Genomic DNA, 25,000 nt, shown 5'->3' with positions numbered 1-25,000 from the left:
TTGACAGATGTCTTTAACTCCCATGTCACAAAAAACTGCCTTCTTTCATCTGAGAAATATCGCTAAGTTACGAAGTATGCTATCCATCTCAGATGCAGAAAAGCTAGTCCATGCTTTTATGACTTCTATACTGGATTACTGTAATGCTCTGTTTGCTGGCTGCCCAGCATCCTCTATTAATAAACTTCAGCTAGTACAAAATGCAGCTGCCAGAGTTCTTACCAGGTCACATCACACCAGTATTACCCTCCTTAAACTGGCTGCCTGTTGAGTTTCGTATTGATTTTAAATTATTACTTCTTACCTATAAAGCTCTAAATAATCGAGCTCCTGTTTATCTAACCAATCTTCAGTCTCGCTACAATCCAACCTGCTCTTTTAGATCTCAAAACTCAGGGCTTCTTGTAGTACCTAGAATAGCAAAGTCGAGTAAAGGAGGTCGAGCCTTCTCATTTATGGCTCCTAAACTCTGGAATAGCCTTCCTGATAACGTCCGAGGCTCAGACACACTCTCCCAATTCAAAACTAGATTAAAGACCTATCTGTTCAGTAAAGCATACATTCACTGCATCACTTAGCGGTGTGATACATGAATGTGCTCCACGCAGGTTTCTGCATCTTGTTTATATACACTATGAACAGCAGCTACGCTAATTATTCTATTTATTCTCCATTTCCACCTGGGGATACTCATCCCGAGGCCCTCAGACTATGCAGCGCCGCTGATTCGATCCAAGACCAGCGACGAGATGATCCCAAGGTTTCCATAATCCTGGACCAGGCCGTATCCTGAGCAGCTGCTGTGGTGGTCATGGAGGAGTGGAGAGCATGAGATTGTTCCTGTGACGCTCCAGAGACAGACGAGTCTTCGCTGACGTCCAGCTTCTTCAGCGCCTAGATTGAAGCTCTGCACAAGATGTTTGGCCATAGGAGAAATGGTCGTGCCCAACTTAGCCTGTTTTCTCTCTAGGTTTTTTATCCTTCACAATGACAAGTATTTAGTACTCGGCTGCAAAAATCCTGATCAGAGCATCCCTAATACTTATTTTAATATTAACTTCGAGCCTCGGTTGAGTGATTTGGCATTTCTGTGTGGAGTTTGCATGTTCTCCTCGTGTTGGCGTGGGTCTCCTCTGGGTGCTCCCGTTTCCCCCACAGTCCAAACACATGTACTGTAGGGGAATTGATGAACTAAACTGGCCGTAGTGTATGCGTGTAAATGAGTGTGTATGGATGTTTCCCAGAGATGGGTTGCAGGTGGAAGGGCATCCGCTCCGTAAAACATATGCTGGATAAGTTGGTAGTTCATTCCGCTGTGGCCAACCCTGATTATTAAGGAACTAAGCCGAAAAGAAAATGAACTAAATTTTATAATGTGAAACATGGCGAGGACCCAGTCTCATGACAACAAGGAGACGCAGTGCAAGCTTCAGATTGTCTTGGAAACACAGCAACAGATTAAAAAAAGCAGGTGTCACAGATCGAACACAGGTGTTGTTTGTTAAAGGCCGATGATGGCGAATCATCTGGCGAGACCACAGAACATCGCATGCGAACTTATGCACAGAAGATTGATTATGGCCAGAGAAAGACGCAGGTGCAAAAAAAAAAAAAGAAAAGAGCTGCCAAAACAATCAGCTCTCATTCTATCGCCCTCATAAAGGCCAGAATCCATAAAGCGATTCTCTCTGTGCAGACACACAGAAGACAAAGAGCCGCATCTGAACCCACAATGCATGCTAGGCCAGCCATTCTCCTCACTCCTGCTGAAGAGGCATTATTGGGAACTGGACTTAAGGCAAAAGTAATTAAAGGCTAATTAAATATCTGTGCTACACCTGGTAAAGAGACCGAACAGACGGCTCGATTTCTGCAGTCGATGCGAAGACAAGCATATTTGTCTTCTATTTTCAGATCCTCTATAATGCAATCTGTATTGTGAACGTCTGACCATTTGAACGATCCGCTAATATTGGCTCCGATAAACAAGTTTTCAGTTTAATTTCTGCATCTGATAATGTTGATCTGTAGCATTTAATTGATGTTTAAAGGTTTGATTGGCAATTAGGGTGCTTTCACACCTGTAGATCGCTTGTTTTGTTCTGAAACAAGGATTAAAAATGTTACAATATTCTTGGTGCGGTTCGCTTTCACATGGCAACGTTTCTAAACGGACAAAAGTAGCTAAATCAAGTCACGTGCGAGTAAAGTCTCCCCACATCGGTCAGAGTTTCACAGTTTAAGCTGCGGTCACACTGCACTGTTCTCCCCATAGACATTCATTCAGACGCACGCTAATGCAGAAACACAAGCTTGTGCAACAAGTAACTGCGAAATTTTTTGCATGAGCTTGCGTTTCCAGTCTGACGCATTCGCAGACGTATGAATGGAAGTCTATTGGCTCGTTTCTACTGACTGGTACGGTACGGTTCGGTTTGGTACGGTAGCTTGTGTTTCCACTAACAAGGGTACCCTTTTGGTGGGCGTGGTGTATGACAGAAAGTTTCAGTCGACGTCATTCTCGTTCGAGGAAATGTCTACAATTAAGCTGTACGGGTCGCTCACATATCATATGAGAAGCTCTTCTCACAACACAGATGCTTTACACACATAAACACTTGTGTAGAAATGTTTATTACTAACTTTACTATGAACATGAGTTGATTATAACTGCAATGACAGTGCGAAACAGCCTACTGTAACGTCTGTAATTATATTAAATAACTAAATAAATGAACAAATATAAACACATACAGCCCCTTACAGTCTCCGATATGTTAGCAACTACAGAAGAACTACACATAGCAGACATTTCGTCTGTATTTAGGTTCAAAACAACACAAAATATAGCCTACAGTCAGTGTAAACCTCTCATCTGTGTCTGTAATCTTCAGCAGCATATGTAGCCTCTGTTAGAGAGTAACTCCATCATTCCCGGTTAATATTAGTCCAAAAGGTGAAGATAATAAGTTAGTTAATCATGGCATTTTGTTCATGTTTGCTGATAAATAATGTGCTCCTTTTTTCCAGCTTCTCCTTTGTTTCTTTGCGCTTCACTCTCGCGTTTGTCAGTGTCTGACAGGATCGGGTTTCAAAAGCACGTCAATAATCAAGCGCAGGTTATTATCATCAGCTCAAGAAGTGTGTTATTTCAGATATAATGTTAGACGCGCGCGAGCGCTAGCAAGAAAGCGAAACCGCTCGCGCCTCAGACTGGCTCGTAAAAAACTACGAGGCACAGGGTAAATCTGCTCTTCTTCTTGGCTTTGTGGCTGTTTATCAAGACGACGACAAGGTTTGTTTGAGCCCAGATCGACCATGGCTCATTATTATATGTATTTATAATTCCGCTATAATCTCTCGCTGTGTATTTCAAACATGGCGGGTTTTTTGTTTTCATTCTGGCTTGTTGAGTAAGCGAATGACGTATCTCTGTAAACCAATAGCGTTCAGCTGTGCGTGTGGCTCCGCCTTTTGGTACCCTTTCTTGTGTTTGGTACCCTTTCGAAAGGGTGCCGAAAAAGTGGTACAGTTCGGTTCGGTACGCTTTTTGACAGTGGAAACGGCCATAAAAGCGTACCAAACCGAACCGTACCGTACCACTCAGTGGAAACGGGCCATATGGGAGGAAAAGTCCCGTGTGACTGCAGCTTAATTCAAGTACAGCACTACAGCATGGTTCAAAAACACTATAATATTTACAATAAGTCACTTTTTTGTGGGGAAAAAACACTTTTATGATAATAAATGTCGAATTATATCTGTATTTTTTTTGTTCTTTTGCAGCTGGTCAATATATATGGCTCCTATAGTGTCATTCTGTGTTGTTTTCACTAGTTTTATTGCCTCCAGGTGGAAATCGTAAATTTCAACGCCAGTAAAAGTTACAACATACTTTCCCCTTTAACGAGCCTCTTGATTTGAAGTATCGTTCAGTATCAAACACGGTGGGGAGTTTGTTTAAATCCCAAACTATCAGTATGCGCAATACAAACACTGGCGCTTGCCTTAGTAAACACTAGCGATGATCGCAAACATCCCGTCTGAACTCAATAAAACTTTCTGTATATGTGTGTGTGTGTATGTGTGTGTGTGTGTGTGTGTGTGTGTGTGTGTGTGTGTGTGTGTGGTTGTGTACGAGTGCCTCAAAAACTGCAGACGAATTCAAGGTCAGAGCTGAAATAAATAATACGAGCCGCAGACATCAACAGCAGTGTCCATCACTCAGGGTCAGCACGCTCACTAAATCACCTTCACTGTCCCGGGGTGTCTTGCTATTTGATGTGTAAAGGAGAGACGCCGGCTGTCAGTCAGACTCTCACTGGTGGTCTTTCTCTATGAATACTAACACACGTCAAGCTCTCGTATCAAAGGCCCTCCTACAGCAGACACGACACCCGCCACAGCAACACTGCAAAGGGCTTCTCGCTATCTCAGTTTTGTCCAACAAATATCTCTTCCAGTATTTCTCCGCTCCTCCTTTGGAAAGAGAAATCTTTGATCAAACCAACAGCGGAATACAAAAAAAGTTCAGCTTCAATAAATGATAGTGACTGTTGTAAATCAATACTGAAATAATTCAAGACGTCTAGCTCTGCAAATACTATATATATATTGAAGCAAAAAATAAAATGTATGTAAAATATTAGAAAAAAACATGTAATTACAGTTGACTGAGCAATAGAAACCCATTCATTTAGAGCTGTGGGCTGTATCTATGGAAACAACATATTTCAACCCAGGCTCATTCTGAAAACGTAGTCCCGTGGACGTTTCTGGAGACCGCGAAATACGTAGCCGGGGGTACATACGGCTGCATTTCATTTTTTTAAGTGAACGCTGCGGGGCAGTGTGACGTTCCTTTCGGCGCTTGAAGGCCGGCCTCACGCCTCTGTTTGAAGGCCTTTCTCGCTGCAACCAGTTTGTCCGGTTAGCTCTTAGTGTGCTTTGGCGGACTCGAGACGCAGAGAGGAGCTGACCACGATGACGACGACCGGGTTTGAGTCCGGGGAAGAGCGGTTCCAGAAATCAGGTAAGAAAACAAAAACAAAATCCAAAAAATGAAGCGAACAAGTTCATCACAGGGTGAGAGTGTGGTAAAATCCGAAAACGTGGTAAAAATCAAACGAGGGCTTTTCTTTTTCTGGACGGCTTTTATGAATCGTCGTTGGTTGGGTTTAGGGACGGAGGAGGGTGGGTCAGCCGATTGGCCGGTCGCACGGTCAATCATTCTTTCATCCAGGCAGACAGGTGGAAGGCCGTTCGACAGTGGCCTCTAGCGGGTTTACGCGAGAACGGCGCGGATTCGTGAAAACAAAAACTGCAACCGTTTCAACCCTAAACCCAACCATCACAGTAATGTAAAAACAGTGATTATACATTGTATTATTAATTTTATTAATTAAAATACTCATTTATTTTATTTTATTAAAGTCTACCTCCACCCCAACCCTAAAACTATCCCTCACAGTAATGTAAAACAGTAATTATATTGATTACTAGTCATATTATTTATTAAATTATCCATTAATTGTACTTTATTAACATCTACCCCCGCCCCAACCCTAAACCCAACCCTCACAGTAATGTAAAAACAGTAATTATATTGATTATTAGTCACATTATTTATTAAATTACCCATTAAATTGTATTTTATTAACATCTACCCCTGCCCCAAGCCTCACAGTAATGTAAAAACAGTAATTATATTGATTATTAGTCACATTATTTATTAAACTATCCATTAATTGTACTTTATTAACATCTACCCCTGCCCCAACCCTCACAATAATGTAAAAACAGTAATTATATTGATTATTAGTCACATTATTTATTAAATTACCCATTAAATTGTATTTTATTAACATCTACCCCTGCCCCAACCCTCACAGTAATGTAAAAACAGTAATTATATTGATTATTAGTCACATTATTTATTAAATTACCCATTAAATTGTATTTTATTAACATCTACCCCTGCCCCAACCCTCACAGTAATGTAAAAACAGTAATTATATTGATTATTAGTCACATTATTTATTAAATTACCCATTAAATTGTATTTTATTAACATCTACCCCCACCCCAACCCTAACAGTAATGTAAAAATATGAATTATTGTTGCATAGTGTCACAAAAGTGATGCTATATTGATGTGTGTATCTGCAGCTGTATCCCTTCTAGACTTTCCCACAGAAGATTATCCTTCAGAGATCTTCCTATTGAACAGTAGTGCATAATGCAGGAGTCTCACAGGCTCCGCCCACGTCTCGCTCTCCATTAATGAGTTCATTCATCTGCTTTTCCCCTCTTCTTCTCTTCATCAAGCCAATCTTTCGCTCTCTTACAGCCCTTCTTTCATGCGACCGCACAATGACAGATTTAATATGCGCTGAGGTGCATTTGTCACCGATAATACCGTTATTAACAGGTGACGCGGCTCTTTCCGTCTGGCATAAACACATGACAGTGACAAATAAACGCTATCTCGGATGTCCTCTGGAAAAGCCAGATTAAATTACGCACGTGAGGATTCGAGCCATCAGACGGGCGGCTCTGTTTGTTGTGTTAATTGACGCTTTAAGGAAATTATTCACACAAACGTGAACTTTCCGTCAGCTTGAATTACCGCCATTGCAGTTCAAATCCCCAAAACACGGGTTTAATATGACATCAAGCTTTTGAGAAGGAAATGAAAGCGTCTCGCAGCTGTTTTGCTGTGCAATGACAGCTCAGAATGGCATTTTTCAAATTCAACTAATGACAAAAGGAGGAGGTCGAATTTCTTCTGCTTTTCTTGTACGGCTATCACATGACATCAGAAGAGTGAAAACACAATGCATAACGCTTGATTTTATATTCACCTATTGTCCATTTCTACAAGGAAATTACCTTAAAGGGACTAGTTCACCCCAACTTACTTACTTACTATTTACAGTACTCGCATCATGTACAGCATCATGATTTGGCCAAGAACGATGCGATCCTGGATCTTTGTTGATCCTGGTGTAAAAGTCCATCTATTAGCCCAATGACGAAACGAACAGCATGGTCGAAGGTTAAATGCATATAAGCCTTTTCTAGTGCTTCTGAAAAGAATTGAGTTATTTATTCGAATTTATTTATATTCGTTTTTTAGCTCCGAATTTAATCTGACTCCAATTTTAAGTGATCCTAAAATTTAGACTGTATATCCAATTGTGAGAATGGATCACATTTATCATTTATGACTTAGAGTTGTTTTGATTTACATCTGCTTCCTTACTCTTCAGTTATACGTTCATTAGGGACGAAACGCCGCTCAGATTTTCACGCCCCTCATTTGCGTGTCTTCTCACGGACAGTATGTCGACACTCTGAAGTTAGAAGTCAGAGGGTGCAGGATTTGTCATGATTACCAGCGATCTAACCACCAGAGGTCGCTGGTAAACACTCACATTCACATGGACTACATCTTATGAACTACAAATTCAGTCATGCCACACACACACACCTGCTCCAAGTCTCCACTGATTGGACTCCCACAGCTGATGCTGCTTCTAGACTGATTACACACACTATTTAAACAGCACACACAATCACTTCCTTTGCAGAGTCTTGTTTACCTGTAAAGTGACAATTCAACGTGTTTTCCTTAGTCTTGTTTCTCAGTGTTTTGACCCTTGCCAAGTTTGTCTGTTTATCCATGTTCACTGCCTGCCTTCTGACCTCTCGCCTGTTATAGTGACTACGATTCTGGATTTGCCTTTATTCATCTGTTTGCACCTGTGTTGACCCTTGCTTGCCTGACTACCGAATAAACCTGCACTTGGATCCTAACGTTGCCTGTCATCCACATGTTACAGGATTAACTAATATTCAAGTAGACTGGTTGCCAACTACTCACTCATCCTAAAAGAATAGTCAATTTAGCCAAGCCCATGCAACTTGCTAAAATCAGGGATTAGATGATTGAAGATCTCCATGCTGTCGTGCCACACTGCTCTGTACAGCATACCTGTCAACATTGGGATGTGAAAATAAGGGATATGATCACCATAATAAGGGATTCCCCCGACCATAACCGAATCTGTTCATTTGGAGCGGTTTCATTGTAAATAAACAGTTAAATGATCAGTAATATGTTTTATTATTATTATTTACAAAAGAAAAATTCATTAGCAGCTAATAAATTAGCAAACAGTTCAGCTTATTAAAATTAAAAGCTATTATAATGAAACAGAATCAAGCTATCAAATCACATTAGCCGTCTCTTTACTGTATAACGTACACATTCTGATTAAAGAGCAGCGAATGAATCTCTTATTTATTTAGATTTTTCTTGTTTCATTACATTAAATAACAGGTGTCACTTTAAAAATGCACAGATCTAGTGTTATAATGAAAGCTTTCGATAGCTTTCCTAACTAAACACGCATCTAAACCCAGACTTTCACTCCGCTTCAAATCGCGTATGCAGAATCCGTTTGGGAAACAGCGTCTATTTATCACTATGGAGCGCGTCAGCTGACAGTCACGCACCGCTATATGACTGTATTGAGGATTGCATATGAAGGGGAGATGGCACCTGTAATGAAAAGGAAAGGAAATCCCACCGTTTTTATATTATTTCAAAGTGTTTTCATGCCTAATCAAAGCGAAAGCACAGAACAGACTCGCATTTAAGAGCAAGGGGCGAAAGGTGAAATGGGCACCTTAAATTTGTCTCAAATAATTTTGTTAAAAAATCATCACAAAATGTTGCATCGTGAGATCAGTATCGTGAATCGTATCGCATCGTGAGTCAGGTGAATCGTTACATCCCTAGTAAGAATAATAATCTTGTTTTTCCTTTTGATATAAGATTATTTTACTTACCTTATTGGCAGATTATTTAGCTTGTTTTAAGGAAAAACTCAATTAAATGTTTTGATTTTCTAGAAAGTTCTTCTTGATTTAAGAATGTTTAGATATTTGGACTAGAAAGACAAGACAAAAAAACAAACAAAGTACGAAAAGCATTTTTTCAACCCAGGCTTATTCTGATTACGTACCCCTACATACATTTCTGGAGAGTGCCAAATCTGTCCCAGGAGCTATGTTTTTTTGCAGATTTAGTGTTTTCGTGAATGCACCAGAGGCCACTGTGTATGCATTTTCAGATCTCGAATTTCTCAGCCATTCACGCCTGCTGTTCGCACATAAATACACCTGCAGTTGACTGACTGACTGACTGACCGATCACCCCACCCTCCTCCTTCCCTAAACCCAACCGACAGTGTTTTCAAAAGCACCGAATGACCAGCACCCACCCCCTTCCCTAAACTCATCCGACAGTATTTTGAAAAGCAATCCAGTAAAAGAAATGTACCTGATTTTTTACCACGTTTTCAGATTTTACCACATTCTCAACCTGTTGTTTTCTTGTTTGTTTTATTCTTTTGCCTTTTGTTTTTGTCCTACCCGCTTTCTGGAATAGTTATTCGCCAGACTCGAACCCCATTGTCGCAGTCAACTCCTCTCTGTATCTCAAGTCCGCTGACATATGGCGAGCCACTGGACAAACTGGTAACAGTGGTAAAGTCGTCCATATGTAGGCATACCGCCCCGTAGCGTTCATTTTAAAGACGAAATGCAGCCATACGCTCCTCTGGCTCCATAATTCATGATCTCCAGAAATCTACATAGGGCTACGTTTTCAGAATGAGCCTGTGTTGCGATTTCTTGCAGTGCACAGCTCATTTAATGGAAACTGTGATGTACTTAATTTTAAGAGTCTCTTATGAATATTAAACAAGCTCAAAGGAACAACATTCATTTAAATAGAAATAGAAATGTTTTGTTGCATTATGAATGTGCATACCATCACATTTGATCAATTCAATGCGCTGTTGCTGAATAAACGCTAATTCTCTGCTAAAAAAAAACGCTACTGACCTCAAACTTTTGAACAATAGTGGAAAGAAAGTCCTTATTTTCATCTCCAGCTTCAGTCTGCAGCAATTAAACTCAATTCACGCTTGCGTGGCGTTCATTTATCAGTATAGATGAACAGCGGTGTGCGGAAAAGCCAACAGAGTAAATAGCGCAGGTATTCCTGCAGGTAGATGGATGCGACGCTTCGCTCCCATAACTAAAGATACAGAAGAGCCGATCTATCATGGCCAAACGCTATCATTAGCTATCTGGCAACTTACTCATTTTGACAAAGTGCAGCGCTTACATAGTTTATCACGGAGCTCACAGTAACCAAAGTCATCACACACACACACACTCAGAGAAAAAGAGAGAGAGATAGGAACGCATGAGTTCAAGTAAAGGAGAGACTTTTAACTGCAGGGAAAAAAAGAAGTGGAGTAAATCAGATTTAAGGCTGCCATTTTCATTGAGCTGAGTTTGTGTTTTGCCCTCAAAAAGTGATTTTTTTTGCTCCTTTTTCTAACTACTGATCTAAAATGAGCTGAACTAACAAGTTTTTTGTGGAACAACCTAATTTCTTACGTTCAATCAACTTAAATTTGCAAAAACAATGAAGTTAACTTATTTTTGACTTAGGAAATGTGTGGACTTCAGCATTGTTTTACTGTGTGTGATCCAATAATCTTCCATCAGTTAAAGTTTGTATGTTAACATATAGGGCGTCACGGTGGCGCAGTGGGTAGTACAATCGCCTCACAGCAAGAAAGTCACTGGTTTGAGTCCCGGCTGGGTCAGTTGGCATTTCTGTGTGGAGTTTGCATGTTCTCTCCGTGTTGACGTGGGTTTTCTCTGGGTGCTCCGGTTTCCCCCACAGTACAAACACATGCGGTACAGGTGATTATGTAAGCTAAATTGTCCATAGTGTGTGAGTTTGAATAAGTGTGTATGGATGTTTCCCAGTGCTGGGAAGGGCATCCGCTACGTAAAACATGTGCTGGATAAGTTGGCGGTTCATTCCGCTGTGGTGACCCCAGAATAAGATAGGGACTAAGCCGAAAAGAAAATAAATGAATGAATGTTAATATACATCCAACTGAAACTGAATATTGAGTAGGGGGCGGGGCTTTCTTTTGCATGTCATTTCCTCATTGCAAACGAACATTAAAAGAGGGTATTAACAAAGCTGCTTAAAGGCAAGTCATTTCACTCGGCGGCTATCTTTGAAACACCTTTTGGGCAGTATGCTCCGGCACTCTGCTTGAAAGAGGAAACATCAAATTCTCCAAATTGGTTGCCAAGGTTACTATAAAATTTCATATTAGGATAAAACTTGGCAAGTCTAAACTTCCTAGGACGCATGTCCAAACTTTTCATACTTGGTTTTGAGAAACTGCCACACTTTTCCTCAAAATGAGTGACATGTGTTGTGTATTCTATAGTCTTTGGTATTAATATGCAGTGCTATGGAAACCCTCAGGTTGACGTCAACAGATGGAGCGCCACTCCAAAGCGGAAGCAAATGTTCAGACTTTGATTGAAGATTACCAAAACAAACCATTTTTTTTTCAGTGGAGTAACTTGCACGGATTAATTATTCATCTTGAGAATAGCAATGCGAGCTAGCAAAATAAACATTGTACATTTTGATTTTATAGTATTTACTAACACAAACTAACGAATGAACAACACTTACAGCATTTACAATCATAGCTAATGCTAATTTCAATAATTACTAACGTGTTATTAATATCCCAAGTGGTGCTTGTTAACATTAGGGCCTGAATACTTGATTCAGATTGGCTGATACACATTCTAAAGTTACTTTCACTTAAGCGTAAAGTAGTTCTGGCAGGTTTTCAGTGCATTACAGCTCCATATCACAATGCTGAATGACTGTTTTGAACAGTCATAAATCACATCAAAACACAACTGAAAGCTTTGGAGCAGATGTGTGAGAAACTAGTGCTACACGCAGGACAAAAACCAGACAGAAACACCTGTGCCTTTAGGTGTGGGAACTATAGTATAAGCAGAACTAACTCTAATGCATTCAATTATTAAAACAATAACAAGCTGCAACATCCGCTTTTCTATTGTGACCACATCAGTACCTTGACTGTGCATTATTTATGACTCTTGAACACACATCCAACCATAAGTGGTAGTTTTGTTCTGATTTTTAATTATAATTTATATAGATACAGGTATATACTTTTATGCATACAGCTATTTAAAAGTCTGTAATGATTATGATTAAATATATGATGATTCAAAATAAATCAAAATACTGTAAGAATCACCTTTAAAGTTGTCTAAATGAAGTGTTTAGCAGTGCACATTACTAATGAAAATTGGTGCTTTAATTTGTTTACAGTAGAAACTTCATGTATCTCATGATCTTTACTTAATACCGGGCCTGAACAATATATAATTTGAGCATCGATATCGCAATGTGTGTATCTGCAATATTCACATCACAGGATTAGATCGTTTAATAAAGATTCAAAGATAAAGATAGCATTATTTTTAATTATTCATACAGCGATGACCATGTTATTTTAAGTGTGACTGCTCAATTTCTGCACTCAAATACTGTTAGACTCCTCAATAAAGTGTAAAGTACTGTTTATTTCACTTTTATTTTTGCTATGTTATTTATATATGCTTTCATTTATTATATTTTATGCAGATGCACTGCATGGTAGAGGACTTGGCCATCCTGGCTGATCTGAATGAACAATAACTTTCCAAACAGAGCTACCATCTGGTGAAGTTATATTCATATCGTAATATATAAAACAAAATACTGCAATGTTAGATATTTCCAATATCATGCAGCCCTACTTAATACCATTTTATACCTATTGCCATAAAATAAAAATCAATACTTTTGACCCATGCTATGTATTTTTGACTACTGCCAAAAACATACCCATGCAACATGCTCCAGTGTCCCAATGTATTTAGTCATTCAATGGCCTAATTCAATCATCAGTAAAGTACATTGTAAAGTGTTACTGATAACAGATGATCATAATCATATTAAACAGATACATACTGTACGGGACGCATTCATACTGGACTTCCAGGTATTTGTATGTCCCAGGACAGGGGTCGGGAAAAGCATCCGGTCCGGCCACGACAGCACACTGTGTCCTGTTATTACACCTGAAAACACAAACAGATGGAGGAAAATCATCAGCGCTGTCAGGACTATTGCTCACACTGAGGTTAAAGGCTCTGTTGACACATATAACCTTTACTTTGAGCTCAACACACACGGAGCTTGTCAGGGAACGATGTATTATATATATTTTTATCATGATTTTTGGACAATAAAATGACTTAGGTGAGGCTGAACCATATGTGCAGAGATTACAACAGTGTGTGAACAAACAGGACGAATAAATAACCATCGAAAGAAGCAAAAAACACCCAGAATACATCAGTGTTGACATAATAATATGCTTAAGACTAGTTTAAACCACAAACAATGCCATTCTGCATGATGGAAACAACATAAGCAATGTCTTTTATAATCTTTTATAATCTATATTCGTATTTCGTGAAGCATGCTTTAATATTTCTGCCCAGTTTATTTATATTATTGAATTGTATTACCGGACCTTGAACTTTTTACCTTGAAAAGTTTGAACAAAGTGACTTTTATCAACATTTTTAATAGTTTAAAGCCATATATTGTCCGGGTTGGTGTTTTATATTATGCTACAAAAACCAACCCACATGGAAAGAACTTATATGGCAATATATGCACATATATGAAACCTATATGCAGTATATATGCACATATATGATAATATATACGCTGCATATATGCATATATATGCCACATATAGGAAAATTGACAACCCAGGCTCATTCTCAGAACGTAGTCCCGTGGACGTTTCTGGAGACCGCGAAATACGTAGCCGGGGGTACGTACGGCTGCATTTCATTTTTTTAAGCGAACGCTGCGGGGTGGTGTGACGCCGTTCCTTTCGCCGCTTGCCGGCCGGCTAGCCGGCCGCTTGCCTCCGTGTGGCGGGCTTTCCCGCTACATTCAGTTTGTCCGGTTAGCTCTTTGTGTACTTTGGCGGACTCGAGACGCAGAGAGGAGCTGACCACGACGACGACGACCGGGTTCGAGTCCGGGGAAGAGCGGTTCCAGAAATCAAGTAAGAAAACAAAAACAAAATCCAAAAAATAAAGCGAACAAGTTCGTCACAGGGTGAGAATGTGGTAAAATCCGAAAACGTGGTAAAAATTAGATGAGGGCTTTTCTTTTTCTGGACGGCTTTTGTGAATCGTCGTTGGTTGGGTTTAGGAACGGAGGAGGTTGGGTCAGCCGATTGGCCGGTTGCACGGTCAATCATTCTGTCATCAAGGCAGACAGGCGGAAGGTCATTCCACAGCGGCCTCTAGTGGGTTTACGGGAGAACGGCGCGGGAAAAAGCGCGCACACGGATTCGCGAAAACAAAAACTGCAAAAATACGTACCTCCCGGGACGTATTTCGCGGTCTCCAGAAACGTCCACGAGACTACGTTCTCAGAATGAGCCTGAAAATGGAGGTGCATATATGTGCATATACAGGCCATATAGGTCTCCTGTATTGCTTCTTTATATCCACATATAAGCCCTATATGTACATACAAGATAGGTCCCCTATATAGCTCACATCTCACTTTGGCAACACTGTCACACATGATGCATAGCTCATATTTTCTATTATCAAGGCTAAAAACTAGCTAACTAAGAACTAAAAAAAAAGCCAAAAAAAAAAAAAACGTAAGCATGTGCGAACACTTGAACTTGGTATGACATGTAATTGGCATGTTATGGAATTTAACTATTTACCTTGAAAAGTTTGAACAAAGTGACTTTTATCAACATTTTTAATAGTTTAAAGACATATATTGTCCGCGTTGGTGTTTTATATTATGCTACAAAAACCAACCCACATGGAAAGAACTTATACGGCAATATATGCACATATATGAAACCTATATGCAGTATACATGCACATATATGATAATATAAACGCTGCATATATGCATATATATGCCACATATAGGAAAATTGAGGTGCATATATGTGCATATACAGGCCATATAGGTCTCCTGTATTGCTTCTTTATATCCACATATAAGCCCTATAAGTACATACAAGATAGGTCCCCTATATAGCTCACATCTCACTTTGGCAACACTGTCACACATGATGCATACCTCATATTTTATATTATCAAGGCTAAAAACTAGCTAACTAAGAACTAAAAAAAAAGCCAGGAAACGTAGGCATGTGCGAACACTTGAACTTGGTATCACATGTAATTGGCATGTTATGGAATTTAACTATGGCAAATAAGTGAGAGCTCACATGGAAAGAACCTATATAAACATATATGTTGTAATATAGGTTTTGATATAGGTTTTTGATATATGTTAAGTATATAAAAATGGCCATTTTCCTATATTATATGTACGTCACATATATTAAAACCCTATAGCAAAACCTATTTTAATACATATATGTTTATATAGGTTCTTTCCATGTGCATTGCTAGCCCTAAATGACCTAAATATTTATCCTAAATCAACTGTCAGTACACTTTCTGTTATTTTACAGACTTATTTCTTTATATAGTACTTGTTATCAGGCTGCACAATGTATTGTTCCAGCATCGATATCGCATTGTGATCACATCACAGGATATGCAATGTTGAGTCTGGATTATAAATGACCATTTGCATATGTTTTTGAGCCCTGTGACTGTACATGGATTTTAAAAGCATTCAGGCCTAAGAAACTGTACCAGTCATAACCTTAACAATGATTAATTTTATTGAATTATTTAAACAACAATGATTATGGACTATTATTTTAGATTACATTATTTACATACTGTTAGACTCCACGAAAACATAGAAAAACAAGTTTAATTCATGTGTATCTTTTCTTTATTGTATTTATCTATGCCTGTAGATTGCTTATTAAGTTTTAAGCAGATGCACCTACAGAATTCAATCAACTAATGATAAATCCTATTCCAAATGGGATTCTTTAAGTCATCTGGTGAAATTGCATTCACATCGCAATATATACCGCAACGAAAACATCCCAATGTTAGATTTCTCCAAAACCGTGCAGCCCTAATTTCTTATCCATTATATTATTTCAAACAACTAAAAAAATGTCAATAAAAGTCACTTTATTAAACCGTAGAGTTGAATTTTCAACTTCAGAAGTGAACAGAGCAGATATAAACGTCCCATAATGCAATTCACCACCGTAAATAAACAGAAGACACTTGTAAATCTCAAAATACGGAAACTGTTAACAGATATTATAGTTAACACTGAAGTATGGCACTGAATGGCATTCTGACTGCATGTGTAATTCATTAAATGAGAATTGAGCCACTTTAAAGAAGACGTTATGTCAAAATTGACCTGATTTGCTTAAATGTCATCGCTTATGATTTATTAGCGCAAACTGTTCAAAACTATTCATAATTCTCCATCAAAATGTAATTACTGTTCAACACAGCACAATGGCACTTCACATCACGACACAACCTCTATGTGCTTTAGGAGTTTGAAGCATTTAGATTGACTATGCACAACTGAAACGGCTTTATTTAATAACTTTTGTTTTCCGTGTTGCATGGAGTGTGAATAGAAGTGTGCTTAAAAGGGTCATGAGTTCAGAATCATATTTGACATATAATAGTTCATCTTCGTTATTTTTTATTAAAGCCAAGCTGCTAAATGACTTATTTCATATTCAGTTTGATGTAATAGTGTGAAGTCTTTCCTTAAAACAAGAAAAATAAATGACTTTATAAATTAAAATGAATTAAAGCAAGATAATCGGACAATGAGGGAAACTAATTTATCTTGTTTTTCGTTTTGACAAAAGACTATTCTGCTTCCCCCATTGTCACATTATTTTGCTTGTTTTAAGGAAAAACTCACTTCATTTTGACTCATTATTTCTGAAAACAGGACAATATTTTTTAGCTTGTTTAGAAAATGCTTCTTAATTTAAGATCTCTAAACTCTAAAGCCCCGCTCACACTGCGCGATTTCAGCCATGATTTTGTCTTCAATGTCGTTCAGTCTGACATTATGACAGCTGAGATCTTACAGTGTGACATGGGAGACATGTTCATGCAGTCGGACATGCTACAATTGTTCAGGATTACATAAAAAAAATAAAATAAAATAAAATAAAATAAAATAAAATAAAATAAAATAAAATAAAATAAAATAAAATAAAATAAAATAAAATAAAATAAAATAAAATAAAATTACATTAAATTAAATTAAATTAAATTAAACTAAACTAAACAAAATTAAATTAAATTAAATTAAATTAAATAAAATAAAATAAAATAAAATAAAATAAAATAAAATAAAATTAATTAATTAATTAATTAATTAATTAATTAATTAATTAATTAATTAATAAAAATAAAAATAAAAATAAAAATAAAAATAAAAATAAATAAAAAATAAATAAAATAAAATAAAATAAAATAAAATAAAATAAAATAAAATAAAATAAAATAAAATAAAAGGCAGTGTGAGGCAGCCTTTAGTAAGAAAAGCTTTTTTTGCAGTGCATATACAGTTGAAGTCAGAATTATTAGCCCCCCATTGAATTTCTTTTCCTTTTTTTAATATTTCCCAAATGATGTTTAACAGAGCAAGGAAATGTTCACAGTATGTCTGATAATATTTTTTCTTCTGGAGAAAGTCTTATTTGTTTTATTTAGGCTAGAATAAAAGCAGTTTTTAATTGTTTAAACACCATTTTAAGGTCAATATTATTAGCCCCTTTAAGCTATATATATATATATATATATATATATATATACATACATATATTGGTAGTCTCCAGAACAAACCATCATTATACAATGACTTGCCCAATTACCTTAACCTGCTTAGTTAACCTAATTAACCTAATGCTCCAGGTACATTTCATTAAATATTTCAGATGACAAATCCACTAGAGGGCGCTGTCTACAATTTAGCGAACATACATTTTTATCTCTTTTGTGAAAGCGTGTTTCACTGCACTCGAACCCGAGCGATATGATAGATAGGAGACTTGTTTTCTTTTCGGCTTAGTCGCTTAATTAATCAGGGGTCGCCACAGCGGAATGAACCACCAACTTATCCAGCAAATGTTTTACATATGACAATATAGCTTACCCAATTCCCCTATAGCGCATGTGTTTGGACTTGTGGGGGAAGCCGGAGCACCCGGAGGAAACCCACGTGAACACGGGGAGAACATGCAAACTCCACACAGAAATGACCACTGATCCCAGCCGAGGCTCAAACCAGCGACCTTCTTGCTGTGAGGTGACAGCGCTACCCACTGTGCCACCATGCCACCCGATTGCAAACTCAAACGCATTACTTACATATGATAGACAGCGTTAAGATGTTTCATGGTGTTTATTTGGTATCGTGCATGAAAACAATCCTGTTCATCAATAATACGTCCCCATCAGACCTCCAGCCGAACCACAGAGCATCAGTCATCATCTAAACCTACATTACTGCCTGCTGAATATTCAGCGTCCCTGAGAAATACGCCACATTACACACTCAGATGGAGCTCTGAGAGGAAGATGAAACCCTCCGTGAGGCTCAATGTCAGAATAATGTCAGCAGATCAGCGTGTGATGAAGGTCCAACACCTGAGACACTTCAGCCGTTAGCATGAGCGTAATGATGGGGAACAAATGCTTTCTGAGCAGCGGGGTGTGTGTAAGTGTGTGTGTGTGTGTGTGTGGTCCTGGTATTCATCACCTCATGAGGAACAAATGTGCCCACAAGTGCAGTGATACCAGTAACTGTTGACCTTCTAGGGAAAGTTTTTGGTCCCCATGAGGAATACGGCTCATTAAAAACATGCAGTATTTTGATAATTAAAAGTGCAGATTTCTGTTAAAGGCTGCGGGAAGATGATAAAATATACAGTCTAAATATACATAATACACAATATCATGTCTATCGAGAGTCCACATATAACATGAAAACCCAATGTGTATGTGTGTGTGTGTGCAACTGTGACTAACAATTGGAGGACAGAATCATTCATGTGCTAAATCAATCTAAATGAGGCTCTCAACACTCCTATTAAAGCTGATTATAATGAAAATAAACCATAAACTCTGCAATCTGCAATCTACAGGAGTATCCAAACACATTGAAAATTCAATCCTAAAATGTCATTTTCTGTTTAATAAAAAAAATTGATTATATATATAGAGATATTATATATATATATATATATATATATATATATATATATATATATATATATATATATATATATATATATATATATATATATATATATATATTAATATACTATTATACAATTAATTGTATTGTGTAATATATATATACAATAAAACAATTTGCTATCTGAGAGTATTTCTTCAATTTATTTAATCTTTAATTTTATGTGGGACGACACGGTGGCTCAGTGGTTAGCGCTGTCACCTCACAGCAAGAAGGTCGCTGGTTCGTATATACAGTTGAATCAGGATTATTATACCTCCTTTGAATTTTTCTTTTTCAAATATTTCCCACATGATGTTGAACAGATTCAGGAAATTTTCACAGTATTTCCTATAATGTTTTTTCTTCTGGAGAAAGTCTGATTTGTTTTATTTCGGCTAGAATAAAAGCAGTTTTATTAAAAACCATTTGAAGGAAAGTTAAAAATGAAAATCCCCAAATTAGATGAAACTCTGGAGGAAACACAGGATAGCCTGGTAATGCGACATTAATAGTTTTATACTGAAACTTGCCTTCAAGAAGTGCATCCTTGGTATTATCCATATTTCTTTGCACTTTAAACGCACGTCGGCAACAACAGGAAATAAAAAAAAACTCCAACTGCGTTAATTGCGTTAATTTTTTTTATGCGTTAAATATTTCAAATTAATCGCATGCGTTAATATATATATATATATATATATATATATATATATATATATATATATATATATATATATATATATATATATATATATATATATATATATATATATATATTTATACACTTGTTGTAATAATTATATATATATATATTTATACACTTGTTGTAATTAGTATTATTATTTATATATATATATATATATATATATATATATATATATATATATATATATATATATATATATATATATATATATATATATATATATATATGCTGGAATAGTTGGCGGTTCATTCCGCTGTGGGAACCCTTGATGAATAAATGGACTAAGCCGAAGGAAAATGAACGAATGAATGAATGAATGAATAAATAATTGTTTGATCTGTTTCCTTATAGCTGCTGACTCTGTTGCTTTATATGTCTCATCTTCATTTTGAAATAACAAATATCTAATACGTTGTGACAACAGGAAAAGTCAGCTGTAGGTAGTGTGAAAGGCCTGCCACCCCAGCTGCAAAAATATGAGAGGAAACACTGTATTGTACAAACCTATATATGGCTTATATATGGTTTTTATATCCATCTATTCCAGGGGTGTCCAAACTTTTTTGGCCCAAGGGCCAGATGCGAAAAAAAAAGTTGTCCCGGGCCAAATTTTACATCCATCACACAGACACGCATATACTGTATATATATATATATATATATATATATATATATATATATATATATATATATATATATATATATATATATATATATATATATATATATATATATATATATATATATATATATATATATATATATATATAGTTCCTGGTGTTCTATTCCCACTTATCCCCCCTATGCCCTATTCATTTAGAACATTCTAACATTCAAAGTTGGAATTATGAAAAGTAAATAAGCATTAAGGTCATCTCTCTTAGGTGTAATTTGCTTTCTAACTATTTTGACAGTTCAGTTTTAGCGATCTTCATGTCTACTATTGTGCTCTCTTCGCAGTGCACTTTGAAAACATTGATGTCATTTTGAACACAGCCTCATGGCGAAAGCTAAAGGTGACCTATTATTTAAAAGCGGAATTTATGTCACGTCTCCAAAGCTTGTGAAAACAAAAAGCATACGTTAATGCTTTTAACTTATAGTGGGTTATTTATTAATTATCTGTATTGTATATGACATGGGCCTGCTGATTATATTAATCGGGCATTTTAAAAGTGGGGGGGACGGCTATACGAGATCATACATTCATATAATTATTAATCACCTGTTTCTAAATGGTCTGTCTCTAAAAGTGAGGGCGCCAAATCCCCCCCGGTTGCTATGCCCCTGGTTCAAGCGATGAATCTGCGACAGAGAAACTACGCCTTTTGGGAAACATTCATCACTACATCATTCTTTCCCAAAAGATGCATCGTACCATGATAGTTCAGCTGCGAGTTACGTCGTTGTTTGGGAAACGCACCCCTGATTGGTTATTTTTTGTTGTCGTGACATCGGATTAAACTGCTCTAAAAAAGCTATCTGTCCATCCCATCAATACCAGCATGATTATAATCCATAAGGTCACACCAGAGACAGTTTTTGATGCCAGCTGGAGCGATGCAGGATTGACCCATAAGAAGACACTCGTCTGAACTGATCAGCTCACGGTTTAGAAACTCAACATGGATAAATGATCCCGCAGGGTTTAAGAGGATCGAATCAACATGCGTCCAAACAAACACTACCTGTTTACCGGCCGGCGGAGTGCAGTGGACTCCAGCTCAGGATTTAATCAGGTTTCATCACGAGATCCGAAGGATTTGCTTTGAGATTAGAGTAAATTATGCAACACAATGAGGATTACAATGCAAATCCAGGATTGCAGACTGCTAGTTCTCATATATGGCGACTGTACAGGCCTGGAGGGATATTTTCTGGGATGCAAACATATTGGAAAAATGTAACGTTGCAATATTTTGTTATTCTGCGATATACGGTTGAAATCTGAATTATTAGCCCTCCTGTATAGTTTTTCAGCAGTTTCTGTTTAACAGAGAGCAGATTTTACAGCACATTTCTAATTATAATAGATTTAATAACTCATCTCTAACAACTGATTTCTTTTATGTATGATGACAGCACATAATATTAGACTAGATATTCTTCAAGACACTAGTATTCAGCTTAAAGTGACATTTACAGGCTTAACTTGGTTAATTAGGGTAAAGTTAGGGTAATTTGGCAAGTCATTGTATAACAGTGGTTTGTTCTGGAGACAATCGAATATAAATATTGCTTAAGGGGGCTAATAATATTGACCTTAAAATGGGTTAAAAAAATTAAAAACTGCTTTTATTCTAGCCGAAATTATGCAAATAAGACTTTCTAAAGAATAAATAATATATTATTATTGCATAAAATATAATTATCCACTAGCATAAATAAATACAACAAAGTAAGCAATACAAATGAAGTAAATAAGGTGTCAAATAATACTGCATAGTCTTTTTTTTGGTATAATAAGACTGACAACACTAACACTTATTATATTTAGGTTATAAATGACTTCTGGAAGAATCCTCATACAGTCACAGGCCTCAAAAACATATCCAAATGATAAATTATAATCCAGACTCAACATTGCATACCCTACGATCTCAGTAGATTGCATGATCACGTTGTTTATTTATTTATTTATCTGTAAATAAGCCAGAGTTAGCCAAAAGGGCTTATGTTCATCTGTTGCCTGCTGCCAGATACAAAAATGCCAAACTAAAATCAAAAACACATTGATACCTATACAATATCAGTAAAGTTGCATACACCTAGAATATAATATAAACGATAAGAATTTCATTAAAAGCCGGAGAGAAGAATCACACATGATTACAAATTAGATTTGCTTCTAGCTGTTTCTTAAACTCGTATTTAAATGCTGAATAATCTGTAACACTGACTGAGAAGACTGACTGTGCATAAGTTGTACGCCTAAACTAGGGCTGCACAAAAAAATTGACATTGCAATGTTTTTTTTTTCTCTGCGATATGTATTGCGATCTATATTTATGCAAAAAACATTTCATGGATGCACTGGGACACATCCTCAGGGTTTTATCCTGGGATCAATGGGTGTTTCGGGTCTCTCAACATCATGCAGTACACTCTCACCTAGGCAACCCAGCCAGGGTTGATCAAGTCCTGACTTGCATCCCAGTAGTCGTCCACAGATCAGCCATCTTAATCCAAAGCCACCTTGTGGCCTCGTGGATCGAATGGCTCTTTTATAATATAATATAATATAATAATATAATATAAAATAATATAATATAATATAATATAATATAATATAATATAATATAATATAAAATAATATAATATAATATAATATAATATAATATAATATAATATAATAATAATATAATATAATAAAATATAATATAATAATATAATATAATAATATAATATAATAAAATAATAATAACAATAATATAATAATAATAACAATAATATAATATAATATAATAATATAATATAATATAATATAATATAATATAATATAATATAATATAATATAATAATATAATATAATATAATATAATATAATATAATATAATATAATATAATATAATAATATAATATAATATAATATAATATAATATAATATAATATAATATAATATAATAATATAATATAATATAATATAATATAATATAATATAATATAATATAATATAATAATATAATATAATATAATATAATATAATATAATATAATAATATAATATAATATAATATAATATAATATAATATAATATAATATAATATAATAATATAATATAATATAATATAATATAATATAATAATATAATATAATATAATATAATATAACTTCCTCACCTGCCTCCCCTGACCGCACGTCCCCGAGTAATAAATCGTTTTGCTCTGTCATTATTATTCTTCTGTCACACATAATAGAGGTGAAGCACATCTATTAGACATTTTGAAACCATACAAGCATCAGCCAAATATTTCATATTATCAAAGCTCAATAAGTAATGGTTAAGTATTAAATTACACTGATTATACCTAATAGTCTTCTGATTCTTACAAAGCGATTCAACTGATATTAGAACTGTCGTACTGGCTTGAGATCCGCTACACAATATGTAATATGAGAAAAAAAATCATGGCATGCATAATAAGCTTTGCTGCTTCTTCAGTCAAATAAGGTCGTATGTGCCTGAAGTTAAGGCTAAATTAAATGGCCTTTTTGGCATGCTTTTGGAATGTCAATTGAGAATCTCAAATTAGTCCTAAATATTTAAAATCAGAGACAACCCCTTAGCTTTGCAATATCAATGCAGAAATGATATATTGTGCAGGCCTGCAAACATCTCAGAAAAAAAAAAATACAAGGAAATGAGGAGGCCGTGAATCGATGGGATTGATTACAGAAACAAACGCTCCTACAGGCAGTCATGTGTCTGCAAACATCCTAATGATCAAAGCAGCTCTGCAAAAAAACACTGCAGTCGATAAATCATTCTGCATCTGGAAAGCGAACAGCAATGATCTGCTTCAGCTTTGTCCACTAATGTCTTCAGCTATCGACTGAATCACTCATGCAAGAACTTTGAGCACATCTATTTTAGCTGGAAAAAGGATTTGGATACTAAGCTGGTGAAACGGGGCATCAACAAATTGCGGTGCAATTGTGTGCAGAGATTCGATACAATCGAGCTGTACAAGCGGTCTGCTGATTTTATCAGGAACTGCAACATGTTGGTTTCAGATTCGTTGAGTGAGTGTTGATAATTAATACAGGTAATGATTAAACAAGCTTAAATAAACATAACAGAATACATACAACTGTAAAAAATAAGGTTTATGGAGGCAGCTGAAACAAGTAATACACGATACGAAAATTGGCTAAGCTAAAAGCGAAATGAAAATAAAGCTAAACAGTGATCTGAGTTTAGTCTGATGAAGCTGTCAATTTTATATTATAGACTGAGAGTAAACTGAAGTCTAAAACTGAAATCTAAAACATTTATGAAAAGGCTGATCCAAATAGTAATTAATTAATTAGTTTAATAAAAGAGTTTAATAAAACATTTTTATAAAATGGGTGGTATGTTTTCAATATTAA

The 25,000-nt window shown here is 36.1% G+C and overlaps 1 protein-coding gene across 1 annotated transcript in view; it reads right to left on the bottom strand.

Moving 5' to 3' along the window:
* Positions 1–25,000, bottom strand: part of LOC130232525 (adhesion G protein-coupled receptor L3-like) — a 242,469-nt gene that overhangs the window by 161,785 nt on the left and 55,684 nt on the right. The window contains 1 exon segment of the mRNA XM_056462477.1: positions 12,956–13,065. Within this exon segment, the coding sequence (XP_056318452.1) occupies positions 12,956–13,065 (110 nt within the window).

This window comes from Danio aesculapii, chromosome 7, assembly GCF_903798145.1.
Source record: "Danio aesculapii chromosome 7, fDanAes4.1, whole genome shotgun sequence".
In the NCBI taxonomy this organism is placed as follows: domain Eukaryota; kingdom Metazoa; phylum Chordata; class Actinopteri; order Cypriniformes; family Danionidae; genus Danio; species Danio aesculapii.
This window is presented reverse-complemented; position numbering and strand designations above follow the sequence as displayed.